A 21,993-nucleotide genomic window follows, 5' to 3' on the forward strand; every position below is an offset into this window, starting at 1 on the left:
TGTTTAAAGTTAAAGTTTATTTTGTAATTCTTTGTAGGAATATCAATAAAAGACCTCAAATGTATCTATATCTGTACATATACAAGAAACTGTTCAAAAATATTCACAGAACAAAAATAAATCTTCTTTAGAACAAATCCAGACAATGAAATGCAGAAGTGGTCCAGCATTACTGGCATAAAAATACAGGCTTAGAGAGGGGAACGGGGAACGGGGAAACAAGGTATTGTGTTAAGGGGGAAACCATATCAAAATAAATTATTCAAAGCTAACATTGCAAACGAAACAAAACGAAACAAAGGGGAGGAAACAGTCCTGTAAGATGACCTTCTTGTTAAGGCCCAGGAGGCAGCAGAAAGATTGTGAAAGGACTTGTGGAAGAAGGTCCCACCAAAACATGCTGTCTCCTCTCTTTCCTCCCAGCTCTTTGGGGATCTAAGTTATTGGAAGAATAGAGATTTCTCTGCACCAAGATCAGAATGGTTTGGGGAAGGGGCTTGACCAAGATCAGCACAAAGCTGCCTCAATGGTCCCCAAGCCTGCCTGTCTGCCTGCCACTGGCGGACGAAGGTGGGGGTGGGGCCGCCCTGAGTGCCATCCCGGGGATGCGTGACATCATGGACGTCCCTGCCCCTGGGGCGCTCATCGCTCACTGTGCACCCCGAGATGCTTGGCGCTCGCCGGCCATACCGCCGCTTGCCGTGCACCCCCGATGCGGGCAGGGTGCCACGCCCCCTGGGACGCACACCAGTCACCCCCCCGGATGTACCCCGTTCCTGGTGTCGGAGCAGGTAGCTCCGCCACTGCTGCCTGCCTCAGAGAAGAGGTGGGATCGGCTGCGCAGCTTCCTTTGACGGGGGGAGGGAGGGAGGCAGGATGGCAATCCTACCTTCCCCCCTCCCCCCATCAAAGGGAACGGTGCAGCCAATGTGGATCCCGCCTTCCCCCTCCATCCCCCCCCCCCATCAAAGGGAGCCACAGGCAGCGCAGTTGGTGATGGCTGCCCTTAGGGGCTCCGTGCTGCCGTGGCTCCCGCCATCTTGCCTCGCCAAAAGGCATTCTGATCTTGGTACAGAGAAATCTCTCTTCTTCATCCCAGAAGAGAAGAGCAGGGAGGAAAGAGAGGAGAGAGCCCGTTTTGGTGTGACCTTCTTCCACAAGCTCAAGTTGTGCAGTATTTCTGCTGCCTCCTGGGCAGGCAGGCAGTCTGGGGGAACGTTGAGGCTGTGGTGTGGACAGGCTTGGAGTGGGTGGGAGAAATGAGGAGCTGGCAACTGGCAGGTGGGAGAAGTTGCAGTTAGCAGCTGCTGTTTTTAAATTCACCGTTCTCCGTGATGGAAAGCCTGGTGGGGTTGGTGGGGGAGATGCCGTTCCGAGCCTGCATGCTGTAGTGTTCCTTCACTTGCGTTAGGGCACTCATGAGCCGCGTGTTGGCTGAGTCCAGAGACAGGATTCTTTTTTCCTGCAACAAAACACACTGATTCAGATCAGAACTGCCTGGCTCCAGTGCAGCGAGGCCTTAATGACTTCACAACCTGCAACATCTGGGTCTCAAGGTGAGCAGCAGCTCTCTAAAGGAGGGCTGTTGCTTTTTCGCCATAGGCTGATCCAGCCTGGCCAGGGCGATGCAGCAGAACAGAACGAGCCTGCCTCTTTCTGCTGCCCAGCATCTGTCCTGTGGAAGCTGCCAATTAGCCACGTTTGAAAGCTGATTTAGTGGTAGATCATGTAAGATCACAGAGGCAGAAGTCAGCAGGGAGATTCCTGGAGATTTAATGGGTTAGTTTTTGAACAGAGGAAAACAGAAAAAGGCAGCAGGAGGATATGAGAAAGAGGATTCTAGAGTGGAGGTGGAGTATGGATTGGGATCCCCCCGGAGACCCCCTCCCACTGAGAGAGGGCTTGCAATACACCCCAGGGACACTGAAAATTATAAATGCAGATAGATGCCAGCAGTGTGAGGGTGCAGCAGCAACACAGGGGCAGCGGGGGGGGGGACGGGGGGGACAGAAAGCAGCCCAAAGCTGGAGGGAAGGAAGTATGCATGACAGGAAGGGGCAAGGAGGAAGAGGGAGAAGGGGGGAAGTTTGTGCGAAGGGTGGCAGTGATGGTAGGGTGATGGGGAAGATGGCACTGATAAGACACAAAAACCAAACAGGGTGCCTGGCTTTTAGACCCATTCCAGCTCAGTTACTCCAGGACTCTGCAGAATCAAAAAGCCCTTTCTGGTTTCGATTCAGAAACGAGGGGCTTTTGCGTTAAAGAGACAAGAGAAGGCCGGGGACATGATTGGTGGACGTGTAAATCTCTGGTACTACGTGGCAGGAGAGAACCAAATCAAAGAGGCACAAGGATTTGCTTTGGTTTAACCTTAACTTCCAACAAAAACTGTGAAAACCACGAGATGTGCTTGGGCATTCCTGTTTCAGCAGGAACTGATGCAACATGCAAGGGCTCTGTAGGGCTCAACACAAATGAGGGAAGGCAGAACAATGTACAGAGGGCACAAACATGAAGGAATGAACACGTCACTTCCCTCTGGAGACAAAAGGCAGGAGACACACTGAGTGCTGCTGTTGCTGCACAAACTCTGCTGGTGGGTGGGGCACAAGCCCTGTGGCAATGGAGAGAGGGGGCACAGCAGGAGTGGCAAGGTCGCTTCCAAAAGCACTACCTTAGCCAAAGGGGTGGGTTTTCCAGCACTTCCTCACAGATAGGGCTGCTCTGTGTAATCTGAGGCCTGAAATTCTGAGAAAAGTAGCCTGCGCTGGAGGACAAAGGGTTTGATATGCAAGTCTGCCGCTGATGTCTGCTTCTGGGCTTCAGGAGAAGCAACTCACAGTTGACAACATTCATGCGAGAGCTTCCACATTTCTTGCTAAATTCAGAACCCTTCGTGGGCTGGGTAGTTTGGGCTGCTGGGAGCCTTTCACTCATTTACTTCCCCATCATGTCCAAAACAGCTCTCAGTCATGGGAAAGCACTGCGATCCACAAGGAGTATGTGCAGCACACATAAGCGATGCATTTGCAAAGACACTACCCCACTTTTTAAGGCACTACTGCACAGAGGTAATACTTTTAGAGGGAGCAATCTGTCTATACATAGAGGAAGCCTGCCTAAGATCAGCTCTCTTCCTGACTGAGGTCCTTCTCCCTGCCAAAATCTATCAGTTCATTCTCGATAAAAGGAATAATTCCAAAATATCTACCACAAAACAGTACAGTGGTACCTCGGGTTACATACGCTTCAGGTTACAGACTCCGCTAACCCAGAAATATTACCTCGGGTTAAGAACTTTGCTTCAGGATGAGAACAGAAATCATGCTCTGGTGGCGCGGCAGCAGCTCCATTGGCTAAAGTGGTCTTCAGGTTAAGAACAGTTTCAGGTTAAGAACGGACCACCGGAATGAATTAGGTACTTAACCCAAGGTACCACTGTACTTTGAAAGGTGCCAAGCCAAAGACTCTGACACCAAATGAGAATCCCCAACACTAGAGATGCTAGAATTTCAGAATCCGGGTTCCACCAACTGGATTCGGGGAGGGGGGGTTCTGATTATGTTAAGACACATTTTGGCGTCCAGCTCAAAAAGCCCTAAACGTGTGTGCAAAGGGGAATCAATCTGGGGGAAACAACTTCCAGTTGCCTCATGACCACCCTTATAATTAATCTAGTTCATTTTTCTGAATCCCTTTTAAATTATATTAAGAGGAGCTCCCCACACACCCCATACTTGACTCAGAAAGAATGACTGCAAAGTTGCAGATGAAAAGCTCTCACTGCTGCTGAAACAATCCAGCAAGATCTCTTCTTTAAGGTTGGCCCTGCTTCCGCTGGCATGTGAACATGGGTGCATTTGTCCCTTCTGTGGCGATTCAAATTCAAAAACAAAGGCGTGAGCTTGGGAGTTCAAGGGGAGGGGGCGCTGACGACACCCCCTCCGCCCAAAAGCAAGCATGGGGCAATCCAAGCTTATTCCCAAGTGTCTCTGGACGAGGCGCAGGGAGTGACAGGAGCTGGAATGTGTAGGGGGAGGTGAGCGCGCCAGGCCAGGGCAGGGGGGGTGCTCAGCTAGAGAACTGATTGGGTGTACTTGCCTGCTTGAATTATCTCATCCCCATTTAAGACCTGTAATTTAACACAGCAGTGATGTCACTTGCAATCACAAATGGAAGCTCAGTGCACAGTGAAGCTCTGCTAGTTCATGGAGGTGCGCGGGGGGTGGGGTAGAAGTGACATCCAGAGTCCCCCTTCTCCATCCAGCAAAGAGAGATTGACTAAAGAAACAAGAAGTGCCAGGGGGTGAAATTTGGGGCAAATCATCCTAAAAGCTGATGCTATGAGGGTGAGGGCTCCTTGCTTCAGAGCACATGGGCAAACCAATGGCCACATGCACTTCGGCAAAGCAGCAGCGACCGAGTTCAGGGCTTCCTACCACTCTCGCAATGGCCTCTCATACAGTCATGGTGGCTCCAGCCAGGTTCTTGGTTGCTGTGGGAAACTGAGGCAGCTCTGATGCATTCCTATACCCCTCAGCCATCTTCTGGAGAATATCCCATGAAATGATTAAGTACTGGGGAGCTGCGTCCAGAGCTTTAACCAATGGCATGTTTCTGTCACAAATCATTTGGGAGTGGTGCCCTCCACATAGAAACAGACCTCATTCAGCCCAAAACACTCTGTTTGAGTCCTCAAGTTAGACAAGTGGCTCTGATCGAGCTGCTGTGTAATTAACTCAGTCTTGCAAAGAAGTACTTAGAAACTACTAGCCCTTTTGCCTGTACAGATTGTGGCCCAAGAGCAAAAACAAAAAATAAATAAATCCTTGTTTCTGGAAAAGTTCCCTGAAGAAGATTTACACTCATGACAGGAGATCAGGCACTACAGTCATACCTCGGGTTGAATACACTTCGAGTTGAGCTCATTTGAGTTGTGCTCCTCGGCAACCCGGAAGTAACAGAGCGCATTACTTCCAGGTTTCGCCTCTTGCGCATGCGCAGACGCTCAAAATGACGTCACGTGCATGTGCAGAAGGGGCAAAAAGCGATGCACGCGTGCACAGATGTGCCGTCGCTACTTACGTTTACTTCTAGATGTGAACAGGGCTCCGGAACAGATCCCGTTCGTATCTAGAGGTACCACTGTAACTTGTTCAAAAGCATAAGTTATAGCAAGGCATTTCTGCTTAGATCTGAACTGAGAAATCATCATGGAACAGCTGGGAAAAGTAGCCAATAGGCAAGCTGCATACTTGAGGGCAGGTGTAAAGGGGGTTGGTTAGCCCTTCGCAATAAATCCCTCCTGACCAGAGTTGTATTTACAGTCTTTCATTTGTAAACTATTTACAAAGTACAGAGCATCTCTTCAAGCATCCGAATGGTCTGTAACGGATCCCAGGAGTGGGGGCTTCCTGCTCCACCTGCAGCAAAGCAGCCTGGGCAATCCCAGACGTTGGCGTTGTTCTCTACGCTTTAACCCTCTCCTGTCCTGGGTGGATAGAACTGGTTCCCCCTCTCCCTCTGTGCCGGAGCTGATGGAGTGGTGCTGGTGCCCTCTAACCTCAGGAAGCCGTGCCTCCACCTCCCCTTGCTCTCCACTTCCTTCCAAGGCTGCCTCTTCTACTGGCCCCTCTCTCTCCTCTTCCTCCTCTAACTCCAGAGCTGTCCCAGCGGGCTCCGGGCTCCGTGACAGAAGGGGTGGGGATCCTTAGGCCTGGGGGGCCAAATGTGGCCTTTGGACTCTCTCTAAACCACACCCTTCTCCAGGCCACCAACATCTACCTTGAATGCTTCTGCGCACTACAACCTTTTCATGCTGGGTAAAGCAGAGGTCTATGGCTGATGATGAAAGACACAAAGACAAAGATTATCCAGCAATGGTAAATACTATATGGGGAAATAACTTTGTGCTCCGAGGGCAAGGGGGATTCCACACAAGCACAGCACACAAGAAGAGATCAAAGTGATTTCTCTTCCTGTGTGGCTTAATCCTCTTTTCTCTTTGCTGAGCAGAGAGCCAACAGAAGCCCAGGGAAAACTCCCAAACTCACTCCAGAAAAAGCAAGACAGGCGAAAACACATGCGCCCACATGCAGCTCCATTTCTCCCAACGCCAACCAAGGCAGGTGCCAAAGGAGGACGTTTCTCAACAGGTACCATTCCAAGCTGCAGTCACCCAAGGTCACAAGCCAAAGCTTTGTCTGCGTCTCCAAGAGCACTCAAGAGCAGTCGCTTGGCCCTCGGCTGTGACCTAATGATGCTTTGAGTGTCAGGAGGGTACATGCTTTGACCCGACATAATCCAGGGAGCCTAAAGCAACAGCAAGCCTGTTCTGTACAAGGGAATAGTCCTTGCCTGCCCCACTGAGATGCTGCCATGGGCATTTTCCAGAAGCTGCTTCAGTGCATCAGTGACTGGTCACAGGAAGTGGAATAGTGGGAGCAACGTCTGTAAGCATGGATACTCCGAGGCTTACCTGTGCGTCAATTATTTTCTGCTTAGTGTCAATAACCGCCTGCATCTCGGCATGGTCCTTCTTCAATTCCTCCTCAACAGCCATCAACCTACGGTAGAGGCAAATGATATAAGAAAGGGATCTGGCTGTGCCTTTGGGGCATCACAGAAAAACAACTCTCAACCCAGCAAATGACTTAAAAGACAAAAAACCCAACACACTGTGTTCCTCAGCCAACAAGCTTCAAGTCTTTTGAGGAGCTATTTGAAGGAAAGAGGAAGGTCTGAACTCAAAGGCAACACCCTCACACACAGACATGGGAGAAGATGAGCTGGCATTTGAACTCAGGTCCCCCTGTCTGCTTTATGCAGTGGGCTCTAGATAAAGAACACAGTAGATGACGGAGAATTGACTTCCTGGCTCAATCCCCCCCCCCATCTGCTGCAGGTTCTTTGCACGATCCTTAGCTGAGTGATTCATCTCCCTTATGTCTCTGGTTCCTATGTGCTAAATAAAGGTAATTTCCTCTTCTGCAAGCTACGGTTACATTTCACAAGGGAGCTGCCCACATGTGAAGATGGAAAGCTCAGACTGCAATTCAGAGAAGTCTTTTTGCTCCTTCCTTCAAACTTTCCAGCCTCTCCCACTCATGACAAGACCCTTTCACCTTACCTGCTAATGATGCTCTTCATCTGACTATCCTTCTCCTCCTGCTGCCTTCGCAACCTCTCCTCGCTGTCTTCCAACCTGGCCTTATATTCCATCAGCAACTTTTGCATTTGCTGCTCCTGCACCAGGAGCCGCTGCTCGTACTCCTCCAGCCGCTGGCTTGACACCTTCAGGCGATCTTTGAGTTTGGTTATCTCCTGTTCATACTGCAGGTTGGGGGAAACGGTGGACATTGTTTAGTTAAAGCATTTATTAGCTCCCTTTCCAGTATTCAAGGTGGTGTTAAAGTAAAGTAAAAACAGCAAGAAATCTGCAAAAAAGACCAAAAACAAAACCCACAGCAACCCTCCAATAAATGCCAGAAGAGACCAGCTATAGAGCAGAGTCAAAGGCCAAATGGAAGAGATGTATTTTGCAGGGCTGACAGAGGGCAAATGGTGGACACCAGGGGGAATTTCTTCCCAGAGCTCCTGTGACATTTCTCACTCTGCATGGGTGTTGGTACTTGAAGCCGGGCCTGAGAAGATGATGCGGGAGATGACATAAGGAGATGCTCTTTGAGATAAAATAGGACCCAGGCTGTTTGCATACAGGCAAACCACAGTGCCCTGAACTGGACTGCACTGGAAACATCTTGACAGCCAGTGCAGGTGCAACAAAACCAGCTGGATGCATTTGCAATGCCTCATATCATAAGGAGATGTATAGCAATATGCTGCACTAGCTGAAACTTCCAAGTTGACTTCAAGGGCAGCCCTATGCAGAGCATAATATAGTAGTCAAGCCCGGAGGTTCCAAAATTATCGTTCTGTAAATAGTGGCATTGCTAGGAGAGAACATGTTCATGTCACCAATTTGTGTATGTATAGATGGGAAATTAAGGCGATGGTTTTAGTGCACACTGTAAAAAAACACACCAGTAACTGAAAAACAGAGGAAGGAGCCCTTAAGTCCCCTGGGCAATTCCCCCAATAATGCCCTTGCTCTGCCCAAGACTTGGAGAGATCCTGTTCACCTGTCTGGATTCAGCCTCTATTGGATTCAGCCACTATTGGCACATCTGCCTAAATTCAGTTTCCAGACACTGATATTATATAACAACAACAGCAGCATCCAGTTGTTTAATAACTGAAATACAGAGCTGGGTGTCGTCAGCACTTGGAAACTTCAGGTGTTTCCCTCTTCTTGCAGACCCGTTTGGGACCCAGAGCTGGCACGCAGCCACTACCTTTTCTGCGTGCTTTGCTTCATCTTGGTTTTGATCGGCATCTTCCTCCTCCTCTTCATACTGCCCATTGTTGAGGACCCAAGCAGCTGTCCTTTCCACAGGCGACATTGTGGCAGAGTCTACAGGTGAATGAATCTGCAAGCAGAACATGGGAGTGTGAGAGGCTCCCTATCTCACTGTTTGCCAGAAGGAGAGCTGTCCTAGCCACAGGTTACACTCAACGACACCAGGAGCCAAGACACACACTTGGGCAGCGGCACGAGACAGCCTGTTCTCCAGAGTGTGCTTGTGCCCCACTCCACTAATGTGCATGAAGGAATCACATTAACAGAGCCCATTCTGTTTCTCCTCCCATGTGAAGGGAGTAAAGGAAAGTATTTTTATTAATTCCATAGACAGATGCATGCAACATTATCGGTTAATAATGTTTTTGCTATAATCTGAAATGCAACACTGTGGGGTGGGTTTTGTAGTGCTGCTTCCATTTTAATATATCACAATGTGGAGGAGTTCAACGCTACGTTTCAACATCTGTTCAGGCTGGACCTGGCCAGGCTTGGGGCATCTTGCTCAAGGTCTCTAGTTTTCATTGGACTTTACTTCACTTAAACCTGGTTTGCAGTGACAGTCTCCCAGCCTCTCCTTCAATCCAGGCAAATCACAATTTATAGCAATTCTAGCTTACTAGAAGAGAAGAGTTTTGGACTGCCTGATTGCCGGAAGACAGACTGTGGTATAAATAGGATCCACATATTCAATCACAGTGAAGCACCCTGCTCAGAGGTTGCTTTGGGCCTGTCAGCTGCTGACAAGACATATCACACTCTGCTTCAGGAAAGCATGGAACAGGAGCACAATACAAAGCAATCAAGAAAAGACGGTCATTTTTCTGTGAAAGACAAGATGCAGATGGCAAAAAGCTCTTTCTTAACACCACAGCTGACTGCTTTAACTGCAACCCTATACACCAAGCCAGCGCTACTGTTTGAGACTGTGCTCCTCTGTCCCGCAGGGAGCATTGTACAAGGAAGAGAGACTGTGCAACATGAGCTCCCTTGCTGTCCAGGAAAAAGAAGGACTGCTGCAGTTAATATGCCTTGCTTAGAAAAGCCGCCAGGAATTTTTTTTATCATGGAAGATCATTGGCCATTCTTCCAAGGAAGATGAGAGTGCAGAAGGGAACAGATTAGACTGCATTAGTTAGGCTTATGCAACCGCAGCCATCCCATTTATGATTAAGACAACAGCTGTGACGTTTTTAGAATAGCTGGCACTCTTCCCACCTTTGGTATGAATCTACTTTCCCCCTTTCTTAGATGAGCTCTGGAAAACCAGTTCAGAATTTCCCCCCAATGTGGCTGTTTGCAGAAAGGAAAAGCTGGCGGTAGAGGATGTCAGTGGCGCGTGTGACACCAACCTCCCTCCATGCATTCTGCAATCTCTGAAGCAGCTTTGCATGGCTTTGAAAATTGTTCATACCTTTCAAAAAATAATCTGAAACCTGAACGTTTAAAATAAATGTACATGTGCTGATTTAACATGGTCAGGTAATCTACTTTAAGACACTTTTATGAAGGCAGAGGGAGGAGCTACACGACAATGAAGGGCTGATCAAGTATTAAATACTATTTGATTTTCTGATATTGTTTCATTTGTTAATGAAAACTGTGTTATGTGAAAGAAACCGCTGAGATTATTCTTAAAATACCATGCCTGTCTCCAGGTTAACTTTCAAGTTTCAGAATACAACACTGCAAAGGGACAAAGAAGCAGCAGCAAACAGATGAAACAGGTCCACTCCATCAGCAGAAACCTAATTCCATGAAGTTGCCCAATTCACTTACTTCATCATGAGAACCCATCCTAATAAGAGTAACTATAGCATTATAAAACATCTATTTTTCATATGTATGTTTTATATAAACTCATTTAAAGTGCATAGGCTGCATGCAAGCCAGTCCTCATGTTAAATGATGAAACGTGTGGGTGGGTGGGGGGAGAAAGATTACTAAAACCCCCATTCCTCACATAAAATTAATCGCTTTCTTTGCTACTATAAGGGTTATAATGCTTCTCTCTACTTCTGCTCTCTGCCTTTCAAGGGACCCATGAGTTCCAATTAGTGCTAGAGGTAGATTTGAATAATTGCTGGCTTTTGTATTTTAAAAGAAACAGCAGCCATTGCGTCTTTGTTCTAGTATGCTTTCATGATTCAGTGCTGACCTGTGATCTGCTTGCATTGGTTACATCAAAACAATTAAGTTAATCTGCAAAGAGCTTCCTGAACCTCATCTCCAGGCTTCCGCATACTGCAGACAGGGCTTCCACCTTTGCCAGCAACGTTATTTTCTCCCTGCCCCCCCTTTTTTGCTTAATGTCCAGCCCAAAAGCGTTTTGTGAAACTCAAAGGCTCACTACTCTGCTAGGACTCTTGCTTGGTCCTAATGAAGGCATTTTGCTGCTGCTGCTTGTTTGCATTTGTTCTCCACCTACTCAAGTCAAGAGGAATACAGAACACACAGGGGACTCTTCAAGTCCAACAAAGAGCTCCCCTCTCTTGTTGGGAACAAACAACCATTAATAAGAAAAGGGGAATTGGACAATCAAACTTGCCCACAAAGAGACTGGCCACATTTGGGGGAGAATTCCATGGCATAGACTACCAGTATCTGCTGGCACTAAACAATCTCCCCTTCCGCCTAGAGATACTCATTACTTCTGCAGGCACTGAACAAACTACAAATGGATTAAAATCTACAAGACTTGAAGCGGAAAAGGGAGAAACAAGAAGTGGAAATGTGAGCAGGCATTTGCAAGGTCAGGCTAATGTAGTGAAAGTGATGTCACGAAAGGGAAAGGGGTCTCAGGACACCTCTCAACACCATTTTCTAAGCAAGCATCACTCACTTAGACTGTGTACACACCATACATTTAAAGCACATGGCTCTCCCCCAAAGAATCCTGGGAACTGTAGTTTACCCCTCACAGAGCTACAATTCCCAGCACCCTTCACAAACTACAGTTTTCAGGATTTCTTTTGCTGGGGGTGGGGCGTGGGGGGTCATGTGCTCAAAACACATGGTGTCTACAGAGCCCAGGAAGTCAAAAGCAAATCCTGAAACATACCGTATTTTTTGCTCTATAAGACTCACCTTTTCCCTCCTAAAAAGTAAGGGGAAATGTGTGTGCGTCTTACGGAGCGAATGCAGGCTGCGCAGCTATCCCAGAAGCCAGAATAGGAAGAGGGATCGCTGCTTTCGCTGCGCAGCAATCCCTCTTGCTGTTCTGGCTTTTGAGATTCAGAATATTTTTTTTCTTGTTTTCCTCATCCAAAAACTAGGTGCGTCTTATGGTCTGGTGCATCTTATAGAGCGAAAAATATGGTACATGCGCCTGGGGAGCAGTAGGAGGAGTAAGGCTAGGGAGTTTTTCTTTTAAATGCTCTGGGCTTATGTGCTTTCTATATGTAAACCATCCTATGACAGCATGACATCTTATGCACGATAGAAGCATCACTGACAGTAAGACACTGCTCCTGAAAAACCCGACAACAAGCATATTTTCCTCCTCCCTCTTCTGCCTTCAAGTAAGTGCTTGTTTATTTTCCAGCTATTTCCAGTAACTTACCCCCAAGGAGACAAACACACCTCTGGAGGGTGTTATGGCAAGGCAGGGCTTTTCCCAGCAAGAACTGGATTGGTGTGTGAACAAACACACACATTCACGACGATCCCTTTAAGATCCATGAATTGGGCAAGCGATTGCTGGATTTTCAAATGGGAAATTCTTATGTTGTGGCTCTACACACCACTCACCTGCACTTTCTTGGCCAAATCAACCAACTGTATCCTAATGACTAACTAAGAGTCAGACGTAAGTCAAAACGGCTGCACAAGCAATGCTTGGATTTTTTTAATAGCCTAAACAAGAATGCCTAGAAAATCTGACCTTGACAAAAGATATCAGTCACTACTTTACATTTATATATTGCACTGGAACATTCAAAATATATTTTCAACAGTAATCCTTACAACAATCTTGTATCATAGTAATTATCACGCCCCACAAACCCAATTTCTGAGGGTTTTTTTTTTTGTTTAGGAAAAGAAGACTTTCTCTCAGTGGCTTGCATTTCCTTCTCTGTATAGATAGGACGCAGGTGGCGCTGTGGGTAAAACCTCAGTGCCTAGGACTTGCCGATCGTATGGTCGGCGGTTCAAATCCCCGCGGCGGGGTGAGCTCCCGTCGTTTGGTCCCAGCTCCTGCCCACCTAGCAGTTCGAAAGCACCCCTAAGAAGTGCAAGTAGATAAATAGGTACCGCTTTATAGCGGGAAGGTATAAACGGCGTTTCCGTGTGCTGCGCTGGTGCTGGCTCGCCAGAGCAGCTTCGTCACGCTGGCCACATGACCTGGAAGTGTCTTCGGACAGCGCTGGCTCCCGGCCTCTTAAGTGAGATGAGCGCACAACCCTAGAGTCGGACACGACTGGCCCGTACGGGCAGGGGTACCTTTGTAGATATTTCACACATGCACTTTAAATGATGGTGTGCCCATTTTTATTTAGAGTGTTAGTAGTGTTTTAAGTTGTTCGCTGCTATGCACTGCAAATCGCATCCCCTGCTCTCTGTCACTGGGAGCCGACTTTTCGTTAATCATTCCATAAGCCAGGACCAAAAATGAGGCAGTGCCCATCTTATGAGGACCACGGCGCAGAGGCGCCCCCCCACCCACGTACCTTGGAGCCACTTTCTTGCAGTCTAGCAGCTTGGCACTGAAGAAGCAGGCCAGCCTATGTCCTCCCTAGGACTGCAGGTCATCCTGTTCCTGTCCAGATGTGCCACAAACTACTGCTCCTAAGCCTTTCGTTGTCCCCGAGTTGTAGGCTGGCCACTTATGCAAACTGATCCCTGCTCATTCTATCATGCACAACACACATACACATGAACTAGCCTCAAATTCAGAGGTACCAGCACAGATTATGGTCCTACCTGCTGCGTTTGCTGCCTCTGGATGGCCCGCACTTTGGGAACTGGGCTCTCCCGGGAAGATGAGGATTGTTGCCGGGACCGGTTGCCGTTCTGAAGAGGCTCCGCTGCCATTGTGGCAGATGCTACAGACACGCTCCCTGTGCTTCGCAGAGAAGCGCTGTGCGGAAGGGACTGGGGCGCCTTGGCTCTGGCACCCAGTCCCGCTTGGTCCACTTTGCGGATCTGGGCCTGCCCAGTGCTGTTCTGGCGAGGTAACACCATGGGCACGTGCTTGTCCAGTGCTGTGCCCCGCCGGGGAAAGTCCTCACTCTGTGTGCTGCGTTTGGTGAAGTCCTCCATGCTGCTGTTGCTCGGCCCGCTGAGCTTAAGGTCTTCGCTATTCTGGCTCCGGGAACTGGTGACACTCAGATTCTCCAAGCTGGAGTCCATGGACACCTTTGGCATGGCCTGGGCGGGGTTGTTCATATGGTAAACAGGGTTCTGGAAGGAAAGGGCCTGCAGAGGGCCCGGCTGGCTGAGTGGTGTGTGCAGAGGCCTCCTGACCTGAGGGGTGCTTTGCGGTGTGCTGTGGAGCTGCTTGATGTTCGCCACCTGGATGACAGAAAGCTGGCTGCCGGATAAACGTACAGGAGCATCATGCATCACGGACCCGGAATCACACTGCACAACATTGGGATCTTGGAGATCCATCAGCGATATGCTTCGGACATTGGGCATGTTAGTCTCGTCACTCTTGTCGGAGTAAGTCACACTTCGTGACGATGACTGTTGAATCAGCAACAACTTGCTTTTGAAGTACCCTTCATTTTCCTGGGGTGGCGACTTCAATTTGACCTCACTGTGAAGTTGAACAGAAACAGTACCAATGTCTGGTGAGAACTGAAGCTGTGCCCCACAAAAATACAGCTCTTTTCTTAAAAACAACAACAAACGAAACAAAACCCACGCATTCACTGGAACAGTATCGCCTAGGCCAGGCTCAGAAAACCACCTAAGCCATTGTTTAGGTCAGTGTTTCCCAACCTTTGGTCTTCAGCTGTTTTCAGACTACAATTCCCATCATCCCTGACCACTGGTCCTGCTAGCTAGGGATGATGGGAGTTGTAGTCCAAAAACAGCTGGAGGCCCAAGCTTGGGAAACACTGGTTTAGGTTATCATAAATGAGTTGCTGCAAGCCTCTGGGCTCATATGCTCCCCACTCTCCTGCTCATTTGTACATGGGAAGAGAACACGGAAAGCCCTCGATTTCAGATTTGAATAAAGAACAGTTTTGCATTACTTGTGGCTTGTTCTAACTAAAGTTAGCTTATACAAATCAGGCTCAAACTGTGGAACTGGAAGCCTCCACTGCCCTCCTTTCCTGTATAGTAGGCAGAGAGGGAAAGGGAATTCACAAGCCTGAGACTTGTTTTGATCCCCTAAACCTACAGACCTGAGCTGGCCCTAAAACACACTGAGCACGGCGATTCCTTTTAAGTTTTAAGTGAAACTGATAGAACGTTTACATGAGGTTTCACTTTCCCAAATACCCTCTCCTTTCAGCTACAAAGAGATTGTTTTGACTGTATTTATCTCATAACTTGATAATGAATCCAATTTCGGATTCCAGAGCTAAAGCTCTACCCTCATACTGCGAGCTAAGCCCAGGAAATATCCTTGACATTCCTAGGGTGACTTGCCACCAGAATGGAAACCTTGGGCACCCACATTGTTAGACTCCACTCTTCTGGCCTTCATTCCTGCCTACTCAGAATACCATCGCCCACAATCATGTATTAAACAGTAGAATCATAGAATCATAGAGTTGGAAGAGACCACAAGGGCCATCGAGTCCAACCCCCTGCCAAGCAGGAAACACCATCAGAGCACTCCTGACATATGGTTGTCAAGCCTCTGCTTAAAGACCTCCAAAGAAGGAGACTCCACCACACTCCTTGGCAGCAAATTCCACTGTCAAACAGCTCTTACTGTCAGGAAGTTCTTCCTAATGTTTAGGTGGAATCTTCTTTCTTGTAATTTGGAACCATTGCTCCGTGTCCGCTTCTCTGGAGCAGCAGAAAACAACCTTTCTCCCTCCTCTATGTGACATCCTTTTATATATTTGAACATGGCTATCATATCACCCCTTAACCTCCTCTTCTCCAGGCTAAACATGCCCAGCTCCCTTAGCCGTTCCTCATAAGGCATCGTTTCCAGTGATGGTGGGAGAAAAGCTTTCTAACCTTACTGGTGACATAGAGAAAAGGGTAAAGTTTGTTAAGGAATAATAAACAAACCCTTGCAAATAAATCATGCCTATCCATACATAGCTGACTCATTTGAGGCCTAAAAAGCATGATAAACAGAACTCTCTGGCACAACTTGCCTGCTTGGTTGCTGGAAGACAGGTCTTATCTGCCACAGGCAATTGGCTATTTACAACTATGCATTAAAACGAGTTTGAGAAAATGTGGAAACGCACCGTTTACAGGAACTATTATAGAACGAGAGCTAGTGTAGCACGGTGACTTTCACATCTGGGTGGGGATGATCAGACTGCCTTACCTTACAGGGCTGTAGTCAGCACCGCTGAGATAATAACGGTGAGCACTGTTCAGCAGTATATGCATGCTAAGTGTTAATATAATATGGGAAACCCAGTCCCTGAGATACCAGCTTGACCAAGGTCTACTCTGGGTCCAACGGTTTGGTCACAAGCTGCAGCTCAGTGGCTAAGCAGTTGGCTCCTTACCTCTCTCGCCCTGACCTATCCACTGTGATCCACGCGACGGTCACCTCCAGACTGGATTATTGTAACTCGCTCTACGTGGGGCTGCCCTTGAGACTGACCCAGAAACTCCAGCGGGTGCAGAATGCCGCAGCGAGACTCCTTATGGGGTCTTCGCTGCGAGATCATATTCATCCGGTACTATACCAGCTGCACTGGCTCCCGGTGGAGTACAGGATCAAGTTTAAGGTGCTGGTTTTAACCTTTAAAGCCCTATACGGCCTAGGACGCTCGTACCTACGGGACCGCCTCTCCTGGTATGTCCCACAGAGCAATTTACGGTCTACAAATAAAAACATCCTAAAGATCCCAGGCCACAGAGAGGTTAGGCTGGCCTCAACTAGAGCCAGGGCTTTCTTGGCTGCGGCTCCAATCTGGTGGAACGCTCTGTCACAAGAGACTAGGGCCCTGCGGGACCTGACATCTTTCCGCAGGGCCTGCAAGACAGAGCTGTTCCACCAGGCCTTTGGTCAGGGCGCAGCCTGACCCCCTCTGGCAATCTGCACAGAATTTTGCTTGATGGTTGCCATTAATTTGATTTGAATTAATTTTATAATGAATGTTTTTAGAATGTTGAACTATTTTGATTGTTGTTAGCCGCCCTGAGCCCAGCTTCGGCTGGGGAGGGCGGGATATAAATAAAATTTATTATTATTATTATTATTATTATTATTATTATTATTATTATTATTAGAGTGCATCCTTCCAGCATCCATTGCTGCCGCCTTCACTTAGAAAGGATATCAGATAGCAGGGCTGGGAATGTTTGACTTGGAGATGTGCTGCTGGTCACAGTAGAACACAACAGGCTACATGGACCAGGGGTTTAGCATAAGGCTTCTCAGTCTATGCAATGATCACTTTAAGCCAGGGATGGGGAAACTATGGCTTTCCAGATGTTTCTGCGTTATGGCTTCCATCATCCCTATCTGTGAGCCATGCTGGCCAGGGAAAACGGGAACTGGAGTTCAACAACTGGAGGTCTACAGGCTCCCTCATCCCAAGTATAAGCACAGCCAAGTCCTCACCCCTATTTCCCTGGGCAATGCCATATTTCTTCCTGACAGCCATATAACCCCAGGGATAGCTCGGTGCTGCGTACCTGTCAATAGGGTCCTCAAAGATTTTTTGCAGCCCTGAGGAGAGGCTGACGTTGGGGCTTGAGTTGTGATCTGCCAGGCGTCTCAATTGTTGCTGGATCGGCGTGGGGTTTGTTGTGGCCTTCGCAATATCTGCGAGGATGCGTGGCAAAGGTCCCAATTTTTCTACCGTTGCCTGTAGGAAGGAATTTTCACCCTGATTCGACAATAAGCACCGTGGCACCCGCCATTTGAGTATTTGTTTTGAATGTGGTTTTTTTTTTTAATAAAAAAAATAAAACAATGATGAACATGGGTGGAAGAGTGGAAGTTGGAAGGAAAGAAGGTGGCATTTGTGTGTGGGTGTGGGCAGGACCACAATGCATTGTTATGGAGCAGCGGAACCACGGCGACCAGACGGATGGAGGAGACGAAACAGGGTGCGGCAGACATTGAGGAAAGAAAAGGAAATAGAAATTAAAAACTGACCCCCCAAAATAAAAAGGTCATGCTCAACAGAACAAAACTAAGTGCCATTCCAACACAAAACTGTCATGCAAAGCAAACTGCATTCAAAGGGAAGGGTAGTAGAAACGGGACTGGGGGGGACAACTGCAATTGCTACCAATTGAAACGGGATTTAGAAAACTAGAGAATAATTCAACTGCAAAGAAGTTTCCAGCCCCCCCACCCCCAAAAGTGTCCTGTGGTCAGGGAAATGCATGCTGACATACAGGGAGATTTGCATTCAGGAGGTTTGCAAGAGCACTAAAAGAATATGTGTGGAAGTACAGTGTTCGTGTTTAAAGATATCCATTTAATTAGTCTTTGCCTTTAACCTCTTTATGAATTTGCTGTTTGTAATCATTAATAGGTAGAATTCACCTGTTCTGATGTTTAGTTTAACTGGAATAGACCAGGTTAATTTTATGCATGCTCCATGAGCTCTATATCATTTATTGTTAAAAAAATGGGATGTTGTGTACAATTGTGAGGGTGAGGACTCCATGTGGGTTCTGTCCTGTCTATAACAGGTAGGGCATTTTTGCTACCTGGCTATCATGGTGGAGGCAACTGGAAAGTGTGGATGGCCTGATCCTGGGCAAGGTAAAACCTGCTTGGAAGCTGCTGTGTTGTGCAATGGATTCAGAACCTCTCTGCACACAGGAACTATACTTCCAATGATGACAAGTAACTCATCAGTGTGCAATAATATCTATAGCCTAAGAGCAAGCTGCATCTTTGTGCCAGAGCTTAGAGGCCTCTGAGTGGACTCTGGCTTGGATATAAATTCATTTCTGTCCACAGCAGAGTCCAGGAAGTCCCATCTGAAATCCATATAGAACAGTAATTCCCAAACTCCAATCCAGGGCACACCACTGTGCCAGGAGACAACTGCCAGTGTGTCATGAGAAGCCAGTTAAGGTTCTGATGAATCTCAAGCGCCAACTCCCAGAGGAGGTTGCTGCTGTGCCTCTGTGTGAGTTCCTGCTCTGAGCATGCTTCTTTCCAATTAGCTGGCCCTGGGAGCATGCAAGTCTACTGTGGTTACCTCTTCTACTTCAGCAGTTAATTAACATAAGATAATTGCATTATTGCAAATGGCAGCTGTTGTGAACGGCCATTGTGCTTATCTTTAAATTTAAAAACCAACAACTAGACTGATAGAGATATAATCCCAAGTGGTTCCCAACTTTATGGCCTTATCCTCTCGCCTGATCATCGCTACTTATTGTGAAGAAATAAAGCAAAAAGCCATTTAAGCTGGAATACCATCAATCACATTAGTCCATAGTATCACTGTACTGGAAAAGAAGAGCACACCTGTCTCTAATGTTAGGTTTTGGCTAATTTGTATTTGCCTACTTTTTCATTAACAACTGAGACAAATGCTTTGCTTTTAAGGGGCCTCATGCACACGGGAAATAATATTATGTTAAGACATGAAGTCATTCCAGTGGCCTGGGAGGAATAACCTACCTAAGGAAAATTTGTCCAGAAATATGTGGGTTTCATGAATGCAAAATATGGATGTGTGGAGGAATGGAGAAAAGGAAAAGAGGCAGGGAACTCCACATTTTGACAAAAACACAAGATGCAGACGTAATGTTCCTGTACAAAATACTTGTGTGCAGTGCTAACAGCAAATTCAATTAACAGTAATTTTTCAGTTCTTCAAAGAGTAATAACCCACCATCACCACCAAAACAATTCCCTGACAATCTGTTCCTTCAAAGGAAAAGTCTAGCTGGAGTAGTTTAATTACATAGAATTATGGACAGCAAAAACTTGCAAGAGTGATGGGCAGTAGCTACTGAACACAGCTAAACCATGTAAAAATGTGAACAGCATCTCTTTGCTGTGTTTTTGGTGCAGGGCAATCAAGACTGGTGCACTCCCTTCCCCGTCTGCCATCCTCTTTATGTTCTCACCCCCACCCCACCCAGGCTTCCCCTTTTCAACATTAAGCATGGTTCATTGAATCATCTAAGGTCAAACCCCATGGTTATGTTTGTGAGAGGCCAAATTTGTTTTAAAATGTAAAGGCCAAACAAAGAATAGCTTAAGCTGTTCAATTGGAATTAGTGGAGGATTTTTAAAAAACGTAAACAGCTTAATAACACTACACTTGAGGATCTACAAAATTCATGCAGTTGACTCAAGCTCCTTATTGAGTCTTCTCACCACCTTAAACCTTTAGTCATGTGTGGAATAAAGGCTGGTCAATTACTTTTCTTTATTTTAAAGTTAACTTCTCATGAAGTATTGGCTCCTACAGAGTAAGAATTATTGTAACCGGGAGACTATCACGGATCTGGCCGGCCCTCCCCAACCTCCAGCCTAGATTACCTTGTCCAGCTGACATACAACTTCCCACAGCAAGGAATGCAAGACGGCGATCTCCCGTCCCAAATCTATGAAGCCTTCAAATCCTGGAGTGCCGGAGATGGTGTCCGCATTAGAAATTTCTATCAGGAAGCGTTTCATGCCGCCCCACTCATGCTCGAGAAAGTCATTCATAAATGTAATATATTCTTCTTTGTTCCCAAATCTCGATTTTCGTAAAGAGGAAAGAGAGAGAGAATTAACTTTTTTTCTGGGGATGGATGGAAGAGTTTCAAGGGAATCTGTGATTTTCTTAACTTATTAAATGACTGTAATTACTACTTTTTCTCTGACTAAACCACAGGTTCCATATCAATACTCCTTCTAGTTATGGCTGCTGACAATAATTCATTTTAGAAAAAGTTGAAGATAGCACGAGAAAGTCAGTGTTACCTGTGGTAACTCTGGTTTCTTTTCAGATTGTCCCTGTGGTATGTATGCTTCTTTATCCGTGTTCTGCTATTATCTCTGGCCAAGCAGGCTTTATAGGCTTCAAAAAATGATCAGAGATTATATCTGGAGAAACTACATAATGAACAGGCAAGCAACCTTCAGCCGCCCAGAGTGGCTGGGGAAACCCAGCCAGATGGGCAGGGTGTAAATAATTTGTTGTTGTTGTTGTTGTTGTTATTGTTGTTGTTGCTATTGTCAAACTCTCTACAAGTTACTGCATCTTAGTACTTTTGCTCCATCTCAATCTGTATGCGTGGAAATTCAGAGCCAAAGCTTTGACATTAACTTGAAGAGTTGTTTGTTTAATGCAGATGGCATCAGGTGAAGGAAGGCTGAAAATTAATGGGATCAAAGCAAGCAAGGAAAGTCCTCTTTGGAATTAATGGGAGATTCCCCCACAATGCAAATACATTTATTTATTTAATAAATTTTATATACTGCTTGACTGTGAAAAAAAACCTCAAAGAGGTTTGCAAAACATCATCTTCAGAAGTGGCCCTTTCCACCTGGCCTATGGGGTGAGGCCCACACTCACCAGCCTACTGAAGAGGCTCCTCATGAGGCCGGAGGAACATCGCCCGGCTATTGTTTTATTGTTTTAATATGCTGTAAACCGCTTTGACATTTTTTATTAAAAATATAAAGTGGTATAGAATTATTATTATTATTTTTTAAAAGTGGGATAGTCCTTAGGACCATAGTAAGGAAAGATAAGGTTAGATCTCCATTGCTGCTCTGAACGTATTAATAATCAGACAACTCCAGGGAATGCAATTTGCATTTAAAACAAAAACAAAAGGGGAAAAAACACCTGAGATGCAGAGACGCATTTAACATCAGGTGTAGCTGTGGGCCTTCAGAAAGAAGGATCTGTATGTTCAAAATCCACCTCTGAACTCAATGAAGCTGAAATACGTGGATTTTAAGTTAATTATATTCTCAATGATTTCAGAGAAACCAAAGTAGTATCTTGTTTATCTGTTAATTGATACAAATGTGGTAGTCTGATACTCCTGAAAAACTTCATAGAAGCGGATTAAGGTGTATATTCTCACATCCATTTTTGCTACATAAGGAAGTTGTTTCCTAGAAAACTACTACTTCTATGTCCTGTGTGGGACTCTGACTCTTCCGTGCCCAGCCCCATAGGGCTACTAGCATCAGTGCGTGGGACCATCAAACCATACTGGAAAACAGGAAACTCCAATGCCATTTGAGGCAGTTCAGTGTGCTTTCCCCATTGCAAAATTTATGTCTGCCGAGTTGTGTTAAGACTGACCTTTTAAAACAAGCTAAATATCAGTTATAACAATGTGTGGGGTGCATGCAGCAGGGGGGACATTGAAGTTAGCCCTACGGTGATGTTTTGTGTACTACAATGGGACGCACTGCACATCTCTGCAGGGACCTGTCAGTGGTGCCAGACTAATCAATGTGCGTGTTGCCCTTAGGGGAGCGCCATCTC

At 46.6% G+C, this 21,993-nt stretch overlaps 1 protein-coding gene across 15 annotated transcripts in view; it reads right to left on the bottom strand.

The window, feature by feature from the left end:
* RASAL2 (RAS protein activator like 2) overlaps window positions 1-21,993 on the bottom strand; it is a 227,051-nt gene continuing 205,058 nt past the window's right edge. For 8 of the 15 annotated variants that reach the window (XM_081915024.1, XM_081915014.1, XM_081915018.1 and 5 more), the window contains 8 exons: window positions 20,040-20,241; window positions 17,213-17,406; window positions 13,343-14,180; window positions 8,355-8,489; window positions 7,130-7,332; window positions 6,479-6,566; window positions 4,102-4,132; window positions 1-1,462 (listed from right to left, as the gene is read on the bottom strand). In XM_081915024.1, the coding sequence (XP_081771150.1) occupies window positions 1,320-1,462; window positions 4,102-4,132; window positions 6,479-6,566; window positions 7,130-7,332; window positions 8,355-8,489; window positions 13,343-14,180; window positions 17,213-17,406; window positions 20,040-20,241 (1,834 nt within the window). In that variant the 3' untranslated portion in view covers window positions 1-1,319. Of the gene's footprint in view, window positions 1,463-4,101; window positions 4,133-5,783; window positions 5,842-6,478; window positions 6,567-7,129; window positions 7,333-8,354; window positions 8,490-13,342; window positions 14,181-17,212; window positions 17,407-20,039; window positions 20,242-21,993 lie in introns of those variants that run through there. The other 7 variants (XM_081915025.1, XM_081915021.1, XM_081915022.1 and 4 more) reach the window with 6 other exon arrangements.

The sequence above is a fragment of the Podarcis melisellensis genome (assembly GCF_964234715.1).
Source record: "Podarcis melisellensis genome assembly, chromosome: 6".
NCBI classification, from domain to species: Eukaryota; Metazoa; Chordata; class Lepidosauria; order Squamata; family Lacertidae; genus Podarcis; species Podarcis melisellensis.